Source organism: Equus przewalskii, chromosome 1 (genome assembly GCF_037783145.1).
Source record: "Equus przewalskii isolate Varuska chromosome 1, EquPr2, whole genome shotgun sequence".
NCBI classification, from domain to species: domain Eukaryota; kingdom Metazoa; phylum Chordata; class Mammalia; order Perissodactyla; family Equidae; genus Equus; species Equus przewalskii.
Window position 1 is genome coordinate 140,169,229 of NC_091831.1, and position 23,498 is coordinate 140,192,726.

General features: G+C 40.1%; 1 protein-coding gene and 1 pseudogene across 1 annotated transcript; both read left to right on the plus strand.

Moving 5' to 3' along the window:
• The first annotated feature begins 6,823 nt into the window (after positions 1 to 6,823).
• Positions 6,824 to 10,187, plus strand: LOC103546944 (52 kDa repressor of the inhibitor of the protein kinase). The gene has a single exon (XM_008513861.2). It carries the CDS (start codon positions 6,932 to 6,934, stop codon positions 9,218 to 9,220), a length of 2,289 nt encoding a protein of 762 aa, XP_008512083.2. The 5' UTR covers positions 6,824 to 6,931; the 3' UTR covers positions 9,221 to 10,187.
• A 10,157-nt stretch (positions 10,188 to 20,344) lies between these two features.
• On the plus strand, positions 20,345 to 20,825 carry LOC139076669 (peptidyl-prolyl cis-trans isomerase A pseudogene; annotated as a pseudogene).
• The last annotated feature ends 2,673 nt before the right edge of the window (positions 20,826 to 23,498 follow it).

The following is a 23,498-nucleotide window of genomic DNA, read 5'->3' on the forward strand; positions in this document are numbered from 1 at the left end:
GTTTTTAGTTTGTTGACCCTATTACAAAATTTTCACATACTTGACAGAGGTCATCAAGGAGTTATACTTCTTAAGAATTGTCTCTGCAATTTTGTCATGCTAACATTAGCTGGCAAAAAGACAATCCCATTCAATAGTCATAGGAACTGTTGAGCTCTAAGCATATTGAATTGAGATCATAGAATCAACACACATGTTTAAGCCTTTTCTACATAGTTACAAAAAAACCCTATTAAGTTTTAGCTATAATGACATTTTAAGGAAGCATCTAATTTAAAGAAGATATTTCTGTAAGTTAAAATTCCAAAAAATCTTTCTGTAACTTATTGCCATTTATATAACTCAACTATCTAAAATAATATAATGTCATCTATGGGAGCAAGGGTGCGATTTTTGATGGGATATTTACTTCTTCTAAATCATAGGTAAATATATTAAATAATACATGCCAAGTGGTTTCAAACTTTGGTATTATCAAGCAGTAAGTGGCTTGAATAAACACAACAACACATAGTGCAGACCCAAAACAAACATTTACAGATTCAGGGCTAGCAGAATTCACGGGATCCCCCAGCTGCTTGCCAACCAAAACGGAGAGTTGTGCCCGGGCCTGACACAGCTGGATGTACCTTGGGAAAGGTTCCAGAAGAGGGATCCTGACTCTCGGCCAACTCACGTATTTATGGAGGACTGGGGAGGGAGCGGGGGTCACCCAGGCAATTTGGAAAACTTTGAACTTTTCCATTGGGGTTATAATCTTATTGGTTTAAAAAACAAGCTTTTTGACACCAGTCACCTGGGGAGTTTTCTTTCTCAACCCCGGTTTCTGCCTGAGGCCTTCCAGCCTCCCTGCTGAGCCAGCTTGTTGCTAGGCTGCAGGAGGAGAACCAGAGTCTGGGTTATCTGGCAGACAGACTAGTGTCTTTCCTCAAGTGTGCACAAGAACCTCAGGTTTACATTCAGTAGGTGAGGAAATGGAGCCAAGGATTTGCTTTTGAAGATGTCCGTGATGACTCTGATGCTGGTGGTCATGGACCCCACCTGAAGAGACTACTTCACCCAGTTATGGGAAAACCTTCTCTTCAGTCTGAATTTATTCTTTAAATAGCTGTCTGTGAGAAATCTTGTGGAAGGTTTTTTGAAATTTTAACTAGATGATGAGATTTTTTATACAGTTACTGGGGAGATTTATAATCTTATCTCTGAAATATTTTAAAATTCTAAATCCATCAGTGTGTAATTCTATAAACTGACAAGTGCAGAGGTACAATGCCCAACCCATTTTTAAAATTAAAAAATTTTTTTTCTTTTGCTTCTCCCCAAAGCGCCCCAGTACATAGTTGTATATTCTAGTTACAGATCCTTCTAGTTCTGCTATGTGGGACGCCACCTCAGCATGGCCTGATGTGCGGTGCCATGTCCACACCCAGGATCTGAACCGGGGAAACCCTGGTCCAGCGAAACTGAGCTCACAAACTTAACCACTCAGCCACGGGGCCAGCCCCTGCCTAAGCCATTTTTAATGGCCCTTTTCATGGCAGAGATGCGTGAAAATGCGCTGCTATTCTGGCTGATGTTTCTCCCATGTCAGCTATTCTGTTACAGTTTTATTACAGAGGGGTGAGTATATTACACAAACAGATATGTAGAAAAAGTATGAATGTGCATCCTCTTAGTGGGTTGTATTAGTCTGCGAACTGGGTAAGTACCTCAGTGATTATGCAGTACCTCTATAGAGAGGTGAGCATATTTCAGAATGTAATAGAGTGAGTGTCTCTGTGTCTGTCTTTGTATAGTATATTCATGAGTAAAAATGGGATGACTGGATGAGCCTATTTACTTGTGCATGTCTAGGAGTGTGATGATTTGGGATAAGGAAAAAAGCATAAGTAGATTTTTTTTCACTGCCTCATGATTGGACTACATGGAAAAGATCAAGTGATTTATATTTTTCTCCTATTTAGGATAAATGTGCATAATATCATTAGCAGATTATATAGATGATTTCCACTGTCCCAACTGATGCTTCAATGTGGATAAACACAAGACTTTCATACGATCTTGTATATGAAAAAAATCCCATATTTATGTTACAAAAGGATTTAACTAATGTCTGGCACATACTTGGTGTTCAATAAACATGTGACCAGACTGTACAGGTGGCTGGCACCCAGGAGGGAACATTAAGGTATGGTTTAACACCCTTCAATAATCTCCTTCAGCAGCTCCCCATCCCCTCATTCTTTAATGGAGTCAGTTAACATTTTTATCAATTTTTTTGTAAATTGCTATGTAAAAGCAACTCCAAGTCTGCCCTTTCAACCCGATTGGGCTCTAGCACCCTTCCTATAGAAAAAGTGTGAAATTACCAATGGCTCTCTAACTCATCGACATGTGTTGCCTTTGAAATAATCTTGCTTTCTTTCCACAATTTACTTGTTTTCCACAATTAATTTGTTCTTCTATAGAGTAGCAAGATGAGGCATTTTTACTCCCTATGTCTCCAAATCTTTTCCTCTGACTTACCATGGTATCTGAAATGCCACCGTTAAAGAGTCATTCCTTCCTATGAAAATGTCCCATCTCTGAGAAAACCTTCTATCCTCGCATAAAACTATTCTCCAATCAGGCAGCCTCCTACTAATGAGAGAAAATGAACCCAGGACAGGTACATTTTGATAGGACTTGGAAAGTGAAGATGGGAACCAAGATTTCATAAAGAGGGTTTGGGCAGCTGAGAGGAAGCACAAAGGGATTTAACATAACTCCTCCCACCAAAGGAGCACACAGGGCTGCACGAGGGAAGGTACATATGCTGAAGCCTCCCCATTTCTTGTTGTTTATAAACAATTTATTCAGTTCCTTGTAATGGGCAAGTTCCCAGCTAAATGCACAGATACAAGCGAGATATTCCTGGGTTAATGCAGGAGCCAGTGGGTTACAGGAGACTGAACGTCAAGGCCAAGGAAACAGCACCAAGGTTTCAGAGTCAGACCTGGCCGGAGACCCTGAGTTGAGGCTAGGCTAATGCCCGACACTGACAGCTGCTTTCTTCTCACAGCTAGGCATACTGCAAGGCATGATTTCAGCATCACGTCATTTCAAGTTGTCAGGGGAAGAGATATTAAAGAAATGGAACCCTTGTCCTGGTGCACCTCAGCTATTGCTGCTTTGTAAGTCACATACTAGCAAGTGAGCAAGAATTTTATAATATTCCAGGAACAATGGGCCACAGAGGGGAAAACCTCTGCATTTCTCTCTCCGTGCCTCCTTGCCTGTTTTCATTCCCAACTCCCGTCCTTAAGCCACACACCCTGATGTTGAAAGTCTCGTGTACACAACAAAAGTCTCTCAGATGACAACAGCTATTTCCAAAGCAGAATCTTGTGCAGAAAAGTTTATGACTTCTCTTTTGAAAAGTTTTGAAGACAGAAAATGTCTCTAGTTAGTTATCCTCTGTGAAAAAGAGTCATCCACCCCTGACCAATGCCTAATTAAAAGCAGAATTTAGAAGACACATTTAGGATGTGGAATATGGATAAAAATAGGAAATAAACTTCAAAAAGCTATAGTCTATGAGGACTGGGCCACATAATGATCAATTCACAGATGGTCTCACTTGAAGTTTAGAAAATTGTTGCTTATGCAATTATTAGAAACCCATGAATCCACAGCTGATAATCTGCAGATTGCTGGGTAAAACTCTTTGTTGTTAGGTATGAGATGGTCAGAGTCTAGCTCAAATCTTCTCTAAGCCCCAAGAAAAATGCCGAATTGGAAGGGGAGTTGCACCAGCTAAATCTCAAAGGCAAGAAAGGCCTATCAGGAGGTAGAAGATGTGCACACAATATTACAGTTTTGATTCTGTAGGGCACCTTGAGTTCCATTTGTTACTTTTCTGAATTTATCTGTCAGGAACAGACTTAAGGACATTTTACTGGGATTTAACTTTTTGTCAAAATAGAAATTTTGGTCATAGCCCTGGTTCTACAAAAATGTTTTAAAGGGGTTATTATTTCTGATTAAAATAATATTTTTAGCTAGTGATACATAACAATAACAAGAAAGTAAACATCTTTGAATCTAATGTAAGAGCAAAAACTCTACCAGCATCTTATTTTGAATATAGCGAAAGAGTCAGTACTGCTTACAAACAGTGGTGGGGTTCTGAAGAATAGTAAAATAAGGCATAGCCTATGGTCACAGATTTGTGTTAGGCAGTAGTGTTCTTTCTGGAAGGCACAAGTTGGAAATCTTACTACCCAAAGGCTTAAAATGTGGTTCTGAAGATAATGTCATATGAATAGGTAGACTATGAACTTCTCTGGGCCACAGCCATCTTATTTATAAAGTGGAGACATGAATGTGCTACCTGACCAAAGCTAAAGACATTTTGAAGTCTGTTCCCACTCTAGGATTTATTACTCTACTACACAGGACCCTGTTTTCCTCTGAGAAATGTTATCTATTACCACTCATCTCTCTTTTAGTCCTAGGTGACTTGTGTTCTAGACCTCATCGCCTCGTGCCTCCTCAGGGACCCTGCTTTGTCAATTTGTCCTTTTTTCTTTTTGTAACTTCTCTCTCTCTCTCTCTCATTGCCCTTTCTTCTCTGGACATGAACATGTTCTCCTATCTTAAAAAACCACACATACACACACACAACCCAAACTTGTTCCATCCCATATGCCCCTTTACCATCACTCTCTCACTCTTCTTTCTTTCACAGCCAAGTTTCCTAAAAGAATGCCTAAATTCAGGATCTCTCTTTCCTCTTCTCTCTCAGGAGTAACTCTTCTTGTTGAGGTCACCAGGGACCTCCTAAATGCAAGCTCCAATGGAGACATTTCAGTCCTTATCTCCCTTGGCTTTTCTCTAGCATCTGTTGTAACTCTTTCCTCTCTCGATTTCTGCAACTTCACACTCTCTTGGTACCTCTCCATCTTCATGGACAGTTTCTTCTCAGTCTCCTTCAAAGACATTCCTTTCTTCACACACTTCATCCCTAAGATGTTGATGTCTTCCATGGTCCACCCTCAGCACTCTGTCCATCTCACACTATTATTCTTTGTAGGAATTTGGTTCGTCTCATGACTTCAACTACCACTTATTCACTTGGTTCTCAGGTTACTCAGCCTGGTCCTCCTTCCAGACCTCTAGATACAAAAATTGCCCACTAGTCTTCCATGCCTATATCTTTCCCCATTGTGATGTTTAATTTTATGTGTTACCTTGGCTACACTATGGGTATTTTTCACATGTGATTAACATTTTTTTATTCTTATTTTTTGAACCACTTTACTGAAGTATGATTGATATACAAAAAGTGGTACATATTTAATATATACAACTTGATGAGTTTGAAGATAAGTACATGCCTACGAAACTATCACCACAATCTATGCCATAAACATACCCATCACTTCCAAAAGTTTCCTCTCACCCTGTTTATTTGTTATTAATTTCGTATGTGTGATAAAAATACTTATAAGACCTACCCTCTTAGCAAAGTTTTAAATATACAATATTGTTAACTGTAGGCTCTATGCTGTACAATAGGTCTCTGGGACTTGTTCATCTTGCATAACTGAAACCTTGTACTCTTTGATTAATACCTCCTTGCTTCCTCTCCTCCCAAGCCTCTGGCAACCACCATTCTACTCTCTGCTTCTATGAATTTGACTAATTGCAGACTCTTCATATAAGTGGTATCACGGAGTATTTGTCCAGATGCGATTAACATTTACAATCAGCTGACTTTAAGTAAAGCAGATTACCCACCATAATGTGGATGGGCCTCATTCAAACAGTTGAAGGCTTTAAATGCAAAAGACTGAGGTTTCTCAAAGAAATTCAAAGGATTTCTGCCTCCAGAATGGAACATAGAAATCCCGCTTGAGTTTCCAGGCTTTAGACCTAAGACTGCAACATCAGCTCTTACCTGAATCTCCAGCTTGATGGCTTGTCCTATGGATTTTGGACTTGCAAGCCCCTACAATGGCATTATTCAATTCCTTAATATCTATGTATCTATGTATCTATCTATCTAAATATCTACCTACCTACCTATCTCCTTTTGGTCCTGTTTCTCTGGAAAACCCTGACTAATACCCCCATCATCTACACATCATGTCCAAATCCCTTAGCACACCTACAAGGATCTTCATGATCTGGCTGTCGTCAACTTATTCAGCCTCACCTGCCATTTTTATACATCCATCCTCCCCTCCTTTCCTACTGACTCTTCGGTCATTCCCAGAGCTTGTCACATTCTTTTGCATCTCTGTGCCTTTGCACTATCTGTCCACCTAAAAAAAACCTCTGTCCTCAGAACACAGCTCAAGCTGCACCCCGGGTTCCGTGAAGGAGGTAGGCAGAAAAAGCAGTTTCTTCTTCTATGTTCGGATTGCACTTTGGACTCACCTACTTCCTTTAAGCACTAGTCATATTTATGGAATTATTCCATATAAATCTCTCCCCTCTTAAAAATCTTGTTTGAATTTCTAGCATCTAGTGTAGTGTCTGGCACATGGTAGGCAACTGGCCATCAAGAAAGATTTGAGGGACCGGCTCCGTGGCCGAGTGGTTAAGTTCGCGCATTCCGCTGCGGTGGCCCAGGGTTCGGATCCTGGGCGCGGACATGGCACCGCTGGTCAGGCCACGTTGAGGCGGCGTCCCACATCCCACAACTAGAAGGACCTGCAACTAAGATATACAACTATGTACCAGGGGGGTTTGGGAAATAAAGTAGAAAAAAAAAAAAAGATTGGCAACAGCTGTTAGTACAGGTGCCAATCCTTAAAAAAAAAGGAAGATTGGGCCTGCCGAGCCGGCCGGCCGGCCTGGCTCCCCTCCCCGGCCCCGACGGGCGGGCGGGCTGCCCTGAGGAGGCGGGGAGGGGAGGGCTGGGCCGGCCGGCGGGCGGGCGACGATGCCGAACTTCTGCGCTGCCCCCAACTGCACGCGGAAGAGCACTCAGTCGGACCTGGCCTTCTTCAGGTTCCCGCGGGACCCGGCCAGATGCCAGAAGTGGGTGGAGAATTGTAGGAGAGCAGATTTAGAAGATAAAACACCTGATCAACTAAATAAACATTATCGATTATGTGCCAAACACTTTGAGACCTCTATGATCTGTCGAACTAGTCCTTATAGGACAGTTCTTCGAGATAATGCAATACCAACAATATTTGATCTTACCAGCCATTTGAACAATCCACATAGTAGACACAGAAAACGAATAAAAGAATTGAGTGAAGATGAAATCAGGACACTGAAACAGAAAAAAATTGATGAAACGTCTGAGCAGGAACAGAAACATAAAGAAATAAACAACAGCAGTGCTCAGAAGCCCAGTGCAGAAGAGGGAGGTGAAGAACAGGATGAAGACATTTTACCTTTAACCCTTGAAGAGAAGGAAAACAAAGAATACTTAAAATCTTTATTTGAAATTTTGATTCTTATGGGAAAACAAAACATACCTCTGGATGGACATGAAGCTGATGAAATCCCGGAAGGTCTCTTTACTCCTGATAACTTTCAAGCCCTGCTGGAGTGCCGGATAAATTCTGGTGAGGAGGTTCTGAGAAAGCGCTTTGAGACAACAGCAGTTAACACGTTGTTCTGTTCGAAAACACAGCAGAAGCAGATGTTGGAGATCTGTGAGAGCTGCATCCGGGAAGAAACCCTCAGGGAGGTGAGAGACTCTCACTTCTTTTCCATTATCACTGACGATGTCGTGGACATAGCAGGGGAAGAGCACCTGCCTGTGTTGGTGAGGTTTGTTGATGAATCTCATAACCTGAGAGAGGAATTCGTGGGCTTCCTGCCTTATGAAGCTGATGCAGAAATTTTGGCTGTGAAATTTCACACTACAATAACTGAGAAGTGGGGATTAAACATGGAGTATTGCCGTGGTCAGGCTTACATTGTGTCCAGTGGATTTTCTTCCAAAATGAAAGTTGTTGCTTCTAGACTTTTAGAGAAATATCCCCAAGCCATCTACACACTCTGCTCTTCCTGTGCCTTAAATATGTGGTTGGCAAAATCTGTGCCTGTTATGGGAGTGTCTGTTGCATTAGGAACAATTGAGGAAGTTTGTTCCTTTTTCCATCGATCACCACAACTGCTTTTAGAACTTGACAATGTAATCACTGTCCTCTTTCAGAACAATGAAGAACGGGGTAAAGAACTGAAGGAGATTTGCCATTCTCATTGGACAGGCAGGCATGATGCTTTCGAGATTTTAGTGGACCTCCTCCAGGCACTTGTTTTATGTTTAGATGGTATAAATAGTGACACAAGTATTAGATGGAATAACTGTATAGCTGGCCGAGCATTTGTCCTCTGTAGTGCAGTAACAGATTTTGATTTCATCGTTACCATTGTTGTTCTTAAAAATGTTCTATCTTTTACAAGAGCCTTTGGGAAAAATCTCCAGGGGCAAACCTCTGATGTCTTCTTTGCAGCCAGTAGCTTGACTGCAGTGCTGCATTCACTAAATGAAGTGATGGAAAATATTGAAGTTTATCATGAATTTTGGTTTGAGGAAGCCACAAATTTGGCAACCAAACTTGATATTCAAATGAAGCTCCCTGGGAAATTCCGCAGAGCACAGCAAGGTAACCTGGAATCTCAGCTAACCTCTGAGGGTTACTATAAAGAAACTCTGAGTGTCCCAACAGTGGAACACATTATTCAGGAACTGAAAGATATATTCTCAGAACAGCACCTCAAAGCTCTTAAATGCTTATCTCTGGTCCCGTCTGTCATGGGACAGCTCAAGTTCAACACGTCAGAGGAGCATCATGCTGACATGTACAGAAGCGACTTACCCAATCCTGACACGCTCTCGGCCGAGCTGCACTGTTGGAGAATCAAGTGGAAACACAGAGGGAAAGATATAGAGCTTCCATCCACCATTTATGAAGCCCTCCATCTGCCAGACATCAAGTTTTTTCCTAATGTTTATGCACTGCTGAAGGTCCTTTGTATCCTTCCTGTGATGAAGGTTGAGAATGAACGCTATGAAAACGGGCGGAAGCGTCTCAAAGCATACCTGAGGAACACTTTGACAGACCAAAGGTCGAGTAACTTGGCTTTGCTTAACATAAATTTTGATATAAAACATGATCTGGATTTAATGGTGGACACATATATCAAACTCTATACAGCTAAGTCGGAGCTTCCTACAGAGAATTCAGAAACCATTGAGAATACCTAAGAGACTTTTGAAGTAGGCTTTCTCTTATATTTGATATTTGAAAAAATCTGTAAGAAATTTGAAAACATCTTACAGAAAATCTGTAAGGTATGTGTAGGCCACTTAATCACTGAATATCTTGACCTATAGGCCTCCCATTGAGTACATTAGCCATTGATAATCTGCCTATTTAGATGGCTCCTGTTTCAACTCTCGTGCTTTGGAGACCTAACTGTTCTTCCAGAAGATAGCGTTGAAAGTGCTGTGTTACAGTTCTGCGTGATCTCTGCTAATGGCACTTGGGAATTGTTTTAGTTAAGTCATTTTAGACATCACATTTATTATCACTGTGGATCCAATTGTCAGGTATTGAGTTATCAGTTTTTTGAAGAAATAAATTTTGAGGAGGTGTGGGAGGAAGGAATACATTTTTTAAAATGTTACAATGAAGCTTACAATTGACCTTTGAATAGTAGGAGTTTTACGTACGTTGTTAAAAATCTGTAATGGACAGTTAAGGGAATTACCAGACAGTGAGAAAAACATGTGAACTCACCAAACAAGGATTTCAGTGTAGATTTTCTCTCTCTTAAATGAACTTAAAAGAACAGATTACAGTTAAAGTTTGGATGGAAGAGCCTGCCATTGTTGTTCCACGTCTGGTTGTTGCTGTTTACATTCCCTCCAGCTCCATAAGCTTTTCAGCAGGTCTCTGTTGAACACCTCTGCTTCATGGTCAGCACAGGATCAGAGGCCATGGATACCGACAACCGATGTCTCCGTCTTCTCTCTTTTTCCATGACTATATCTACTGCCTCGTCTTGATTTATGAGCAACACCTGGAAAACCTACAAAAATACACATTTTGTGGTTTATCTAGGAATAATACAGAAAATATTGCTGTTATTTTTGGTGAAGAAAATCAATTTTGTATAGTTTATTTCAACCTAAATAAAATGTGAATTTTGTTTAAAAAAAAAAAAAAAAAGGAAGATTGGCAACAGTTGTTAGCCTAGGTGCCAATATTTGAAAAAAAAAATTTGATTAATTGACAGTAAAAATTCTCTGCTTAAGATATTAAACGGCTGCCCGTCACTTTCAAGATAAAGCCTCCTCGGTGCAGCAAATAGGGTCCCCATCTTCCCCCCTGCAGCCTCATGTCCCAACAGGCCTCCACAGCACCCACATTTCTAGTCATGCTGAATTAGCTGCAGTTCTCTCAACAAGCTTAGCTTCCTTGGACTTACTTCTGCACCCTTTGTTCACCTAATAACATTCTCTCTCCCCTCAAACCATTTGGCTATTTCCATTGTCCTTTTAATCTTCACCTCAAGCTTTATCTCTCCTGTGAACCCTATTCTCATCCCCTCCTTGCTCTTTCCTGTGTTCCCTTAGCATTGTGCACTTATTCTACTGAGTGTGATTGTGGGCTTCTTAGCCTACCAGCTGCAGGATATAAGTCACAGTCTATCTGCCCTTCCTCTTCTGCAGCCCCTTGAGGACTGTGCAGAGCCCCACTGCTGCCACTATGTTGCATTTGAATTCAACAGAGGGGTGTGGAAGGCGGAGCAAAGTGGAAGGCTTCTGCTGAAGACAATCCCTTGACTACAGAGTTTGTCCAATGCCTGCCTTGTAGGCCGTTCCTCTGAAGATGCGACACTTGCCTTAAGAAATACTCAGCAATTGTCATTTTAAAACAATGTTGATTACCTTGCAATGGTCCATCAAGGTCTGGCAAGTTTCAGCATTTCAGAAACAATTCTCTACTGTAATCTAAGTAATCATATATAGAAAGATTTAAAAACCATAGGACGTCTTTGAAAGATTATAATTTCAAACTTCACTTGGGGGGAGCAATGAAGGGACTGAAATCATTCCTATTCCCTTCTAACCACAAGTCTCTCTGCAGCTCCTTCCTCCCAACAGGCACTTCTGCTTTCATGCTCCACCCTGACCATCATTGCCAGCTGACCCACTCTACCTTCCTACTCTCTACCCCCAGGGGCTTTCCTCTTCACAGACCTTTTGGAATCCATACTCTCCATCAAAATGAATCTCTGTATCTCAGTCTATCAGCCAGCTGATGGTGATGATCTTTGCAAAATATTAATGGATGATCTTCTCCTGAAAATCTTTAAAAACACTGCCTTTGAACCAGATCCTTCTGTAATAATGTCCATGTTTGGCCCCAAAGTACATGTTTCCCCTGCTGAGATATAGAAGTGCTCATAGCATGTAGATCATAACAACTACAGGAGTGTCATAACATTTACTAAAAACTTTTCCTCTTTTTTCCCTTTCCTGTCCTCTTTCAACAAGTGTATTTCGAGGTCTACAGTGAAGATTTATGTGTCACACTACCCAGACATTACTAAAAGTATAAGAAAGCAATTATTAAGAAGCAGTGCATATCATATTTAAAGATATGTAAGTTTTTGATTTATTCACACTGAATATTTTGAGGGAGAAGACGTATATTATATTGAACCATGTAAAATCGCCAACCCGATGTGGTAGTGGTTCTCAAATTGTGGTGTGGAGATCCCAGGACGTTCCCAATTCCATTTTGGGGGTCCACAACACTATTTTCATAATAACACTAAGACGTCATTTGCACTTTCACTTTTTTTTCCCTCTTACAGATGTACAGTGGAATTTTCCAGAGGCTGTATGATTTGTAATATTCTAACAAATTGAATGCAGAAGCAGATGAGAATCCATCTGTCTTCTATTAAGCCAGACATTGAAGAGATTTGCAAAAACGTAAAGCAAATATCACTCTTTTCGCTAATTTTTTTTTTGTTTGGCAAAATACAGCTTTTTTTCATAGAAATGTATAATTTATGTTAACATGTAATGGATTTATTATTTCTAAATGATTTAATAAATATTTAATTTTTTGTTTTAATTTAGATTACAATGAATATCAATAAATATATCCTACATTAAAAAAGCTCTTTAGACTCTCAATTTTTAAGAGTGTAAAGGGGTCTTGAGTTGAAAAATTTGCTTTAAGGTATTTGAAAATAGTGGCCTTTTGTTTCAAAGACAGAGCAAGAGATGTGAAGTGCTTCCCTAGGAACTAAACAAGATTAATCATGGGAGTGGTTGTTAAGGGTTTCATCTGATCCCGGGTGTCAGAGGCACTTCTGGGTTCTTTCATAATTTATTTTTTGTGGTTGTGATAATATGGGGCTGTCTACAGCATGGAGCCCATGGCAAAGACCCCGTTTCCTGGGCCTAATGGTGGTACTGTAGAAGAGCAATAATAATGAGAAAATTAGCTGATTAGAGATGACATAGTAAGATTTTCACTTCAACAACAAAAATGGTAAAACACAGCTGTGTGTTCCTCTTCTTTGCTCCAGTCAAAATAAAAAAATAGATTTATCCGAGGCCATATGAATAGGAAAAGTCTGAATTGTACTAAGAGATGCACAATTTAAAGAGGAAAAAGGATCCACTTTCTGCCCACTTAGGCTCCTTTGGGAGCACAGAGTCCCAGGAATCTCAAGTCATCACTTGTGTTTACTTAGAAGTTAATTTACCTAATAAGAAAGGGGCAGGGCCTAAAGGAGAAATCCTTAAAACTCTACATAAAAGAACAGGAGAATAAATGGAAAGATACAACATATTTCTGGATTAGGAAACGGAACATTGTTGAAAATGTCATTTCTCTCCAAATCACATTTTGGGTGAAATGCAATACCAATCAAAATTTGCATAAATACTCTCTGAACCAGCAATGTATTATATTAAAAATCAGAAATCCATGATATCAAGCTTATTTTCACTCTTTAAAACTTAGTTCATGTTTCATTTTTTTTCCTCCACTACTCAGATGTCCACAGTGGAGGTATTTTTGTATAGTTGTCTCTCTGGAATGGTGAATAACTTATAAACATGGACGCTGCCCCAAACAAGGAATTCCTGACTTTAATCCCCCCTGCACTATCATTATTTCTTCTTGAACTTGATGTTAATGTCCAAACGTCCTCAAGGAGACCAGAAACTAGAATTTGGCAACAAGAGGCACTAAGGTACTGACCAAACTGAGGACGCCCATAGGTGTAGCAGTGCTGGACTTTCTTTACGGTTATACACTCCAAACCCAATGGATGTTATTATCCATCTGGTTAATTTGAGCAACTTCATTAGCATCACGGATTTTAAGGAAATACTGGGTGCTCTATAACAGAAAAGCGCAGACCATAAAGCACAAAACTTGGTGTAATATTCTTTTGTGTGGAAATCATTAAAGACTTTCAAGATGTGGAGAACTGAGCAGTCAGAGATTTGGGAGGTAGAAACTAATGGGGAGCATGGATAATTTTAATAAATAGGTGAATCAGAGGGAAAATGATAAATTACCATCTTGATCTTATCTTAATTTAAACCTATTATGAGAACAAGGTTGACAGACTTGAAACCACTGACTTAAAAAAAAAATCCTGAAGTATAACAAGCATACAGAAAAGTGCACAATCGTGAATGTACATCTCAATGAATTTTCACAAATTGAATACACCTGTGTAACTAGTGTCAGATCAAGAAAGCTAACATTACCCCAGAAATTGTCTTGCTTCCCCTTCCAGTTGCTTCATTGCTCCCCCATCAGACACATACCAAGGGTAACTATTACTCTCTTTTCTATCAGAATAGATTATCTTCGCTTGTTTTTGAACTCTATATAAATGGAATCATACAGTATGAATTCTTTTGTCTCTGACTTCTTTTGCTCATCATTATGCTGTAGGATTCATCCATATTGTTGTATGTAGTTGTGGTTCATTCATTCTCATTGTAGAGTAGTATTACATTGTATGAATATACCACATTCATTCTACTGTAGGACATTTGGATTGAATCTAGTGTTTCCGTTGGGCATATACCTAGGATTGGAATTGCTGGGTCACAGAATATGTATCTGTTCAGGTTTAGCAGATATGCCCAAACAGTTTTCCAAGGTGGTTGTACCAATTTATACTCCCACCAGCTGTGTATAAAAGCTCTGGTTGCTCCAAATCCTTGTCAACACTTGATATTTTCTGTTCTTTTCATTTTAGCCATTTTGATAGCTAAAATGATGTCTTATTATGGTTTCACTGTGCATTTCTTTGATGATTAAAGAAGTTGAATACCTTTTAAAATATTTATTGGTCCTTTGGATAGTCTCTTTTATGAAATGTCTGTTCAAATTATTTGTCCATTTTGTGATGGGGCCATCTTTTTCTTATTGATTTATAGAAACTCTTTATATATTCTGAGTATGCTTCTCTTTTATTTACATATTGAGACTATCTTCTTTCACTCTGTGTTATGTCTTTTTACTGTATTATTGATGTCATTTGGTGAACAAAAATTTATAACTTTTTTTGTCCCAATTTATCACATTTTTCCTCCTTCATGGTTAGTGTTTTTGTGTCCTGTTTGAGAAATATTTGCCCATTCTAAGGTCATAAAGCTATTCTCTTGTTTTCTTGTAGAGTTTTTATTGTTTTACTCTTGACTTTTAAAATGTCTGAGTCGGGAAAGGTATGAAACATCCATCCAAATTGAAGTTATTTTAAAGATCCGGTCACAGAACACTGTGATATCCAATCTGAAGAAGTTGAACAAGTAGCTCTCTAAAGCAAGAGCACTAGGGAAAGCAATTACACAACTCCCACTCTACTTGAGCCAAATGTCTCTAAGTAGGCCACGTTGCAAGCCACTCAAATTGGTTTAATTACCAAGGAACTGGGGAAAAAAAATAAAGCAGGGTGAGGTTTTCCACATAGGAAAAAAAATGTAGATCATCTGAAGTAGAATCTGAGTTTTTTTAATCTCTTATGCCTGGAACTTCTTCTCACAGAAGTAGTTTATATCTTTCCCTCCACTAATACTTCTGATACTATGGCCTTGCTCCATCATTTATCCTCTCCTCTTTCACCTTCAGTCTTTGGTTGGCTCCTCATTTTCCCTTTCAGCCTACAAATAAGCTCAGTCTCCCCAGTTCATCACTCAATGGAAACCCTCAACCTCTTTCCTCACACACTCCTTTCCTCCATTGCCAAAGTCCACCAAAAGGTAGTCAAATTTGCTGCCTCTACTTTCTCACATCCCATTTCTCCTTAACCACTTGCCCTATCTTGTCTATTGCTTTTACCAGTCTATGGAAATTGCTCTCTTGAAGATTCTCAAGAGTAGTGTGTCCAAATTGAATTTTTTCACTTCCCCCAAGCCTTATCTTTTATGTTTCTTATTTCTGTTAATAGTGTACCATTCTCTCAAACACTCAGGTTGCCAATAACCATACATCCATGTCTGCAACACTTCTTCCGTTTGGCCTTTCTCTTCCATTCCTCCTGCCAATTTCTACACGATCTCATTACCTCTTACCTAGCTATTTTAATGGTCTTCTACTTGCCTTCCTTGCTCCTAGTGTGCTCTTATCCAACCTATCCTGTACAAAACTAAAAGATTAATCTTCTTAATTCAAAGTTCTACCCTTATCATGTCGTAGTTTGAAGACCTTTAGTAGTTTTTCTTATTGTCTTTAATCCCACCACAAACTAGATCAAACTCACTGTTTTTACTCACCCATAGTACAGTAAGAACTATTTCACTTCATGCTTTCTCCTGATTTTCCTACTTCTGTTCATGCAGTTCTAGATTCTCCCCACTTCCGAATGTCTAAATTCTTCCTGTTTTTCAACATAAAGTTCAACCCCTTAATGACTACTCTTTCCCATCTTCTCTATCAGGTAAATTCCTCTTTATCCTTCAAGAACCAGCTCAAACATCATTTCTTTCTATACTCTCTGTAACCTGAGTTAATTACTTTTTTTTTTAATGGTATGCTTTTTGGTGAGGAAGATTGGCCCTGAGCTAACATCTGTTGTGAATCCTCCTCTTTTTTCTCCTCAAAGCCCCAGTACATAGTTGTATACCCTAGTTCTAAGTCATTCTAGTTCTTCTCTGTGGGATGCCGCTACAGCATGGCTTAAAGAGTGGTGTTTAGGTCTGCGCCCAGGATCTGAACCGGCAAACCGCAGGCTGCCAAAGCCGAGCACATGAACTTAATCATTTGGCCGTGGGGGCCCAGCCTCTGAGCTGATTGCTCTTGATCTCTGCTTCCAAAGCACATTGAACATACCACTATAAAAAAGTCCCTGCCACATAGTACTGCAGTTATTTTCTTGTGACTTTTTCCACTAGTAAGCTCTCTGCTTTGCAAAAGCAAGTATAATACAATTTAAATATTTGCATCCCCAGTGTCTAGCCTGATATCTTACACAAACACTCTATGATAAATCTCTATCGACGGAATGAGTGAATCCGTTTTTGATCTTCTCCAGCTGGAAGTGATTTCTCTTTATTAAACTGACATAGCAATTTCTCTATACATTTCATGTCATGTCACCTTCTATCATGTGTAATTGTTACTTATGTAAACATCTTATATTCTCTGATAGATTTTTATTACCTAAAGTCTAGAGACTCTGCCTTGTCATATCCGAGGATCTCACAGAGCCTAGTAAGAGGGACCCTTATGTATCAACATCACTGGCACAACCACACTTGGCCTTTGATTAGGACAGACTATGACACACCTAAAGAGCACAATATTCCAAAGCCAAAGGCCTAGAGACAGGCCAAGGCAAGCTACTAAGAAACCTGGTTCACCCCTGTCTTCAGAAACTTGTAGTACAAGTTTCTATAAATAAGATAAGTATTGCTGCTTAGGAAAGCTGTTCACTTTTTAAAATTCATTAATTTGTAAACGACTTTGTGGAAAAAAGGGGGATGTGCTTAGAGGAGTTACTACAAGCCAGGGATTTTCACATGCCTTATCTCTAAATCACTGTAACATTATGAGATGAGCATTATTATTCTAAATTTGCAAATAAGGAAAACAAGGCTCAGAGTGCTTTAGTGACTTACTCAGTATCACGGAGCTGGTGAGTGACAGACCAGGTTTTGAAAGCAGGCATGCGAGACTCTCAAGAGCAAGCTCTTTTCCTCCTCCTCATGCAATATACTCAGGAGGTTCCTGGAGAAATGACTGGAGAAACCCCTGAACCTAGAGGAGCATAACCTGCCAGGACCAAGGGTCAAACTTGTTTCAAATTTTGTATTGAGGGAATCCTTGAGGAACACAAATAAACTTGCCAAGCTAAAGTCTTTTTTTAATCTTCTTTTGTTTTTTGCTGGGAAAGATTTGCCCTGAGCTAACATCTGTTGTCAATCTTCCTCTTTTTTTTCTTCTCCCCAATGCCCGAGTACCTAGTTGTATATTCTAGTTGTAAGTCTTTCTATGTGAGCTGCTGCCACAACATGGCTACGGACAGATGAGCAGTGTGGTTCTGTGCCCGGGAACTGAACCCGGGCCGCTGAAGTGGAGTGTGCTGAACTTTAACCACTAGGGCATCAGGGCTGGCTTTCTAAGTTTTATCTTGAGCACCAGGTGCTTCCTAGTAGGCTTAGGGAACATTTCCAGAAGACATGGAGGAAAGACGGTAGTTGTAGGAAAACGGAATGGAGGCTACAGGATTTATAGCTCAGAATCAGAAACATCAGAACAGTTTGGGAACCAAGCAAACACATTCTAGTAGGAAACACACTGGAGAGGACACATTTCAATCTTAAGTATAGTGTGTGCATGGCCCTAGACATGTTTGGTTCAGTTCAACTAACATTTAAAGTGTGCTGGGCACTACAACAGGTGCTAGGAATACAAAGAAACAAATGCTTCCTGCCTTCAAGACACTGACAGTCTGGCATGGGGCAGACTGTTGATAGAAACAAGGGACAGGGTCTCAGGAGAGAGTCTTTTCTAGACGTTTCCTGAAAAAAGCGTGATCCCATCTTCAGAAGTTGGATAGAAGGGGAATCTATGGGTTATCAACAACAGGTAGGCCAAAGGTTCTCTGTTTACTCAACACTGGGCTTGATGATCAGTCGCCTTGATGTCTTGTCCACCTAACACTTATATATGAGCTGCAGCATATGTGTCGCCCACTGCTTAGGCTCTACCCCAAGAATAATTAAGTAAATTTAAACATGGCTTCACATAGGTAGGTGAATGAATTAGAGGCTTTATTGTCTTTATGTTCAATGCTTAGAATAAGGATTAAAACTTCTACCTCCACTTCCAGTATTCCAATTGACAGCTATGCATTCATGAAACCTAGCAGTGTGCCTGGGATTTAGAACATTCAGTAAATTGTTGAATAAATGAACAAAGCTGTTATGGGCCAAACACAGTGTGAAGTACTATAGAAAATACAAAGGAATACTTCTGATGATGTAAACATTTATGAGGAGAAATTAAGACCCATGAAATAATCAGCAAATGATCAGTCAGTTAGTAAAAAGGGAGATCAGCATGGACTGGAGTACACAACACCTGTCAAGAGACTGAAGAGAAAAGTACTTATCAAGAGACCTGTACTCCAGTTCTCTAAAACTAGCTATGCTACCTCATGCAGAACACTTCCCCCTTCTATTCCTTCATTTTCTCACTTTTAAAATGAGGAAACTGTCTTCAGGTGATCTCTGAAGGCCTTTCCAACTCTTAATTTTTATGTTTCTATTTATAGATGGGGAAAGCCTTTAAATATAAGAAAGGAAACACATTTAATTGATATGGTTTAAAAAACAAAACAGGGCTAACCCACTGGCATAGTGCTTAAATTCATATGCTCCGCTTCAATGGCTCACGGTTAGTGGGTTTGGATCCTGGGCGGGCACCTACACACTCTTCATCAAACCATGGTGTGGCAGCATCCCGCATATAAAATAGAGGAAGATTGGCAACAGATGTTAGCTCACGGCCAATCTTCCTCACCAAACAAAACAAAAAAACCGCCAACAGCAAACGGTGTACATTGAAAAGTCCTGCTCCCATGGGCTTACATTTATGGGTAACCACTTTTATTAGTGTCTTGGGGATTCTTTGAGGGCTTCTTTATATGAATACAAGCATATACAATCATATACATATCTTCTCCCTTTACTAAAGGTAGCACACTAGAGACACTTTCTGTACTTTCCTTTTTAAACTTAATCATAATTCTTTATATAAAGCTGGAGATGTTTCCCTACCAGTACTTATAGATTCCTCTTCTTTTCTACAGCCCCTATAATAAATATTTGGTGCTCTAAACTGAATGTCTGTGTCCTCCCCAAATTCCTATGTTGAAACCTAATCCCTGCTGTGCTGGTATTTGGAGAGGGGCGCCTTTGGGAGGTGTTTAGGTCATGAGGGTGGATTAGTGCCCTTGGGGCTTTATAATCTGACTAATATCTAGCAGATGCTAGTCTCCCCTTAGTGTTCTTTGGCAGGGTTTTCTGTCCATTTGTGCTTATTTATTTTTTCCATATGAGCTTTAGAATCCACTTGGCTAGCTCCCCTCCTCCCATTTCCATGGATCCCCAAAAAATCTTGTATTTTTGACATATATTAAATAAAGACATAATATTTTTATGATGTTAAATTTCTTAACCAAGAACAAGGTTTAATTTTCCATTTGTTCTTACTGTTGTGACTTTCAAGATTGTTTTAAAATTTGAAGGTAGAATTTGAATTTGTTTATGTTTGATAGATTTAGAGAGGCAGAAAATTGGAGTGAATATGTTTCTCAGAGGGAGAATAATTTCTGAGTCAGATATGAACTCAAAGACTTGGTAGTCTTTGGGGCAGTAAAGAAACTAACTTGATAAAAAGAGGAAAAAGAAGCTAACATTGCCTGCTATGTGCCAGGAACTATGCTAAGTGTTCTCACATACTATCATCCTTGACTGCAGGTCTGCCCAAACCCAGGGCTGGAAAGGTCCAGATCTAGGATGAGCCTAGATGTCCACATAGGTACCCTGTAGGGTAATGCTCAGCGGAGTCTCAAGCTGAAAGCAATATCTGACGAAGACAACAGTGGTAGGCAGGCAGGATGGTCTGGGGGCAGGAAGGGAAGGTTAAATTCAAAGAGAACAAGACTCAATAATCTGAAAGAAAAGTGATAAAGTCTTATTTAGGGTAAAGTCCTTGCTTGTGGAGATAAAGGTATAAATAAAATAGATTTCTCTTCAGGGAGGACAAGCAATTTGGATTAAAGAATGAAGAATGTTTGGCTTTGCAGACACTGCTGTCAGTGCCACCGAGCTATGGTCAACCCCACTGTGTTCTTCCGACATTGATGTCCATGGCGAGCCCTCAGGCCATCTCTTTTGAGCTGTTTGCAGACACAGTTCCAAAGGCAGCAGAAAACTTTCATGCTCTTGAGCAGTGGGGAGAAAGGATTTAGTTATAGTTTCCTGCTGTCACAGACTTATTCCAGGGTTTATGTTCCAGAGTGGTGACTTCACATGCCATAATGGCACCGGCAGCAAGTCCACCTGCAGGGAGAAACTTGATGATGAGAGTTTCATCCCGAAGCATGTGGTCCCAGTTTCTTGTTCATTGCAAACGCTGGACCCAACACAAATGGTTCCCAGAACTGTTTTCATCTGCAGTGCCAAGACTGAGTAGTTGGATGGCAAACGTGGTCTTTGGCAGGGCAGAAGAGGAAGCCATGGAGTGCTTTAGTCCAGGAATGGCAGGACCATCAAGAGGCTAACTGTTGCTGACTATGGACAACTCCAGTAAATTTGACACGTTTTATCTTAACCTCTAGCTCATTCCTTCTGCAGCTCAGGAGAGCATCTACCACCCTCATCTGCTCACTATATCCTATAATCTTTGTACTCTCACTGCAGCTCTTTGGGTTCCATGTTCTTATTCCCTTCCAAATCCAGGTGCACTGCAGAGCTAAGTTTATGATTATGAAGTAAAAACTAAACAAAAAATGAAGAGTTTTGAGCCTGTACTAATGGAGAAAGATGGTACCTTGGAAGAAGAAAGCAAAATGAGTTTCATTTGAAGAGTTTAATGGGAAGAGGGATACCTAAGTACCTTCTTCTAGGTGCTGCATGAATGTTTGTACAGATGGCAGAAGGGCAGACAAATCAATTTTTAGTACAAGTGAAAAATTAAAAATCTAAATTTACACCAAGACTTTGGGCTTCAATGTTTTACTAATACATTACCTTGCCTACTGTTTGCCTGTTGCAGGGAGTGGTGGGTTAGCTGGTCGGGAAAAGCAGCTCTCAGCTTCCCATCCTACTGAAAGCCTTCTCAGGAGGTTGGGGTGGGGCGTTTTGGAATTTATGCCCTTAAATAATCTGTAAGTGTTCTCTTTCTCTAACTTGAAACTCAATTTCTCATTTCCTAGTTTTCCATCTCTTTGGGCTTGAGTACCAAATCTTTTTTCAGAATCAAACATAGTATAGCTTCTTCAATGATTCTGTGCTTTTGCCTGGTCAAAGGACATCTCTGTGGATAAAAGTGGAGTTTGTGCTCTTTAACTCTGTCGGGTTAACTTTCTCTGGCCTGGAGATGCAGAAATCCAGGGGCAGGGAAAGTGTACCATGGAGCTGCAAGTCTGTCTCACATGACTCACTCTGTGGGCTAATAAGCAAGGGATAGTTTTAAGCATAGTTGAGTCTAGATTTGCCTAAGGATGGTGCTTTTTAATTGAGTGGATGGGTGGGTGAGGCGAAATAAAGGGAGTGTAAATACCCAGATCCCACTTAAGGCCTCAATGGATGGACCCTTTCTTGGATTCAAGTCTTGCTTTAACTCCAAGTGCTTGTAGAATCTGGTCTCTTCCCTCCACACATTTCAGGGTTGGTCTTTTGTTAAACGCTGCCATACTATATATAAGTATTCTTAAAGCTCCATTGTTAGAACCAGCTTGGGAGTAGACGGTTGTCCCAAGCTCCCTTATATTGCAAACTTGGCATGTCCTTGGGAAGAGAAAGGAGAAAGCAAGCTCAGTTTTAGTTGGGGGATGTTTCTACCTTGCACATACTCCATTTCCTGAGCTGCACAGGCATGGCTTCTAATTGAGGGGGATGTAACTCAACAGGGTGGAGTCCGGATGCAGGAAGGAGGAGGATGGAAGTCAGTATGTTATGACTGAGATGCTTCTCCCGCCTCAGCTTTACTGAGATATCATTGACATAACATTGTGTAAGTTTAAGGTATACAACATGATAATTTGATATACATATATATTGTGAAATGATTACTACAATAAGGTTAGTTAACACAACATTATCTCACATAGTTACTTTGGATTTTTTTTGTGGTGAGAACATTTAAGAACTACTCCCTTAGCAACGTTCAAGTATACAATACAGTATTGTTAACCACAGTCATTATACTGCACATTAGATCCCCAGAACTTATTCATCTTATAACTGGAAGTTTGTATCCTTTGACCATCTTTACCCATTCCACCCTCTCCATCACACTCCCCCTCACCAACCCCTGGCAACCACCAATCTACTGTTTCTATGAGTTTTGTTTTTTGAGATTCTACATAGAAGTGAGATCATACAGTATTTGTCTTTTTGTCTGACTTATTTCACTTAGCATAATGCCTTCAAGGGTGAGTTCTTAATCTATGTTCTGAAAGTGAGATAAGAATATCAGCTCAGTTATCTGGAACAGTAACTGACACAAATACGTGTAATAATGGTCAAATGACTTGTTGGAGAACCAGAGCTTGGTGAGTTAGGTCTGGAATTGTATTGGTTCACTGTTCTATGGTTTCCTTAAGGTGCAGTATAGCTTCAACACCTGCCTTGGGACTCTGGCTGCCTTAACAGAAAAGCAGAGGACAAGACCTCTGAAATCTTCCACATGTGAGTCTGTGTACCTGTTGTGCGTGGCTTTCACTCCTAAAAGGAAATCAGCATGGAAGAAAGGGCAGTCAGGGGCTGGCCCGGTGGTGCAGTGGTTAAGTTCGCAAGTTCCGCTTGGCGGCCCGGGGTTCACCGATGCGGATCCTGGGTGCGGATATGGCACCACTTGGCAAAAGCCATGCTATGGTAGGCGTCTCACGTATAAAGTAGAGGAAGATGGGCATGGCTGTTAGCTCAGGGCCAGTCTTCCTCAGCAAAAAGAGGAGGATTGGCAGTAGTTAGCTCAGGGCTAATCTTCTTCTTCTTCAAAAAAGAAAGGGCAGTCAGTCATGTCTAAGAAGCAGCATGGTATAGTAAAAACAAAACATGAATTTTTGGAGGCAGACCAAATGAGAAAAAACCCCCCTAATTTTTCTATTTTCTACCTGTGTATTACTTACCTAGGGTCTACATTTTCTCATTTATAAAATGGGGATAACATCTACCTTTGCAGAGATTAAATATGACGGCATGTAGTAGCTGCTAAAAAATGCATGGTAAGTGAAGCCCAATATGTACTAATGCCCAGCAT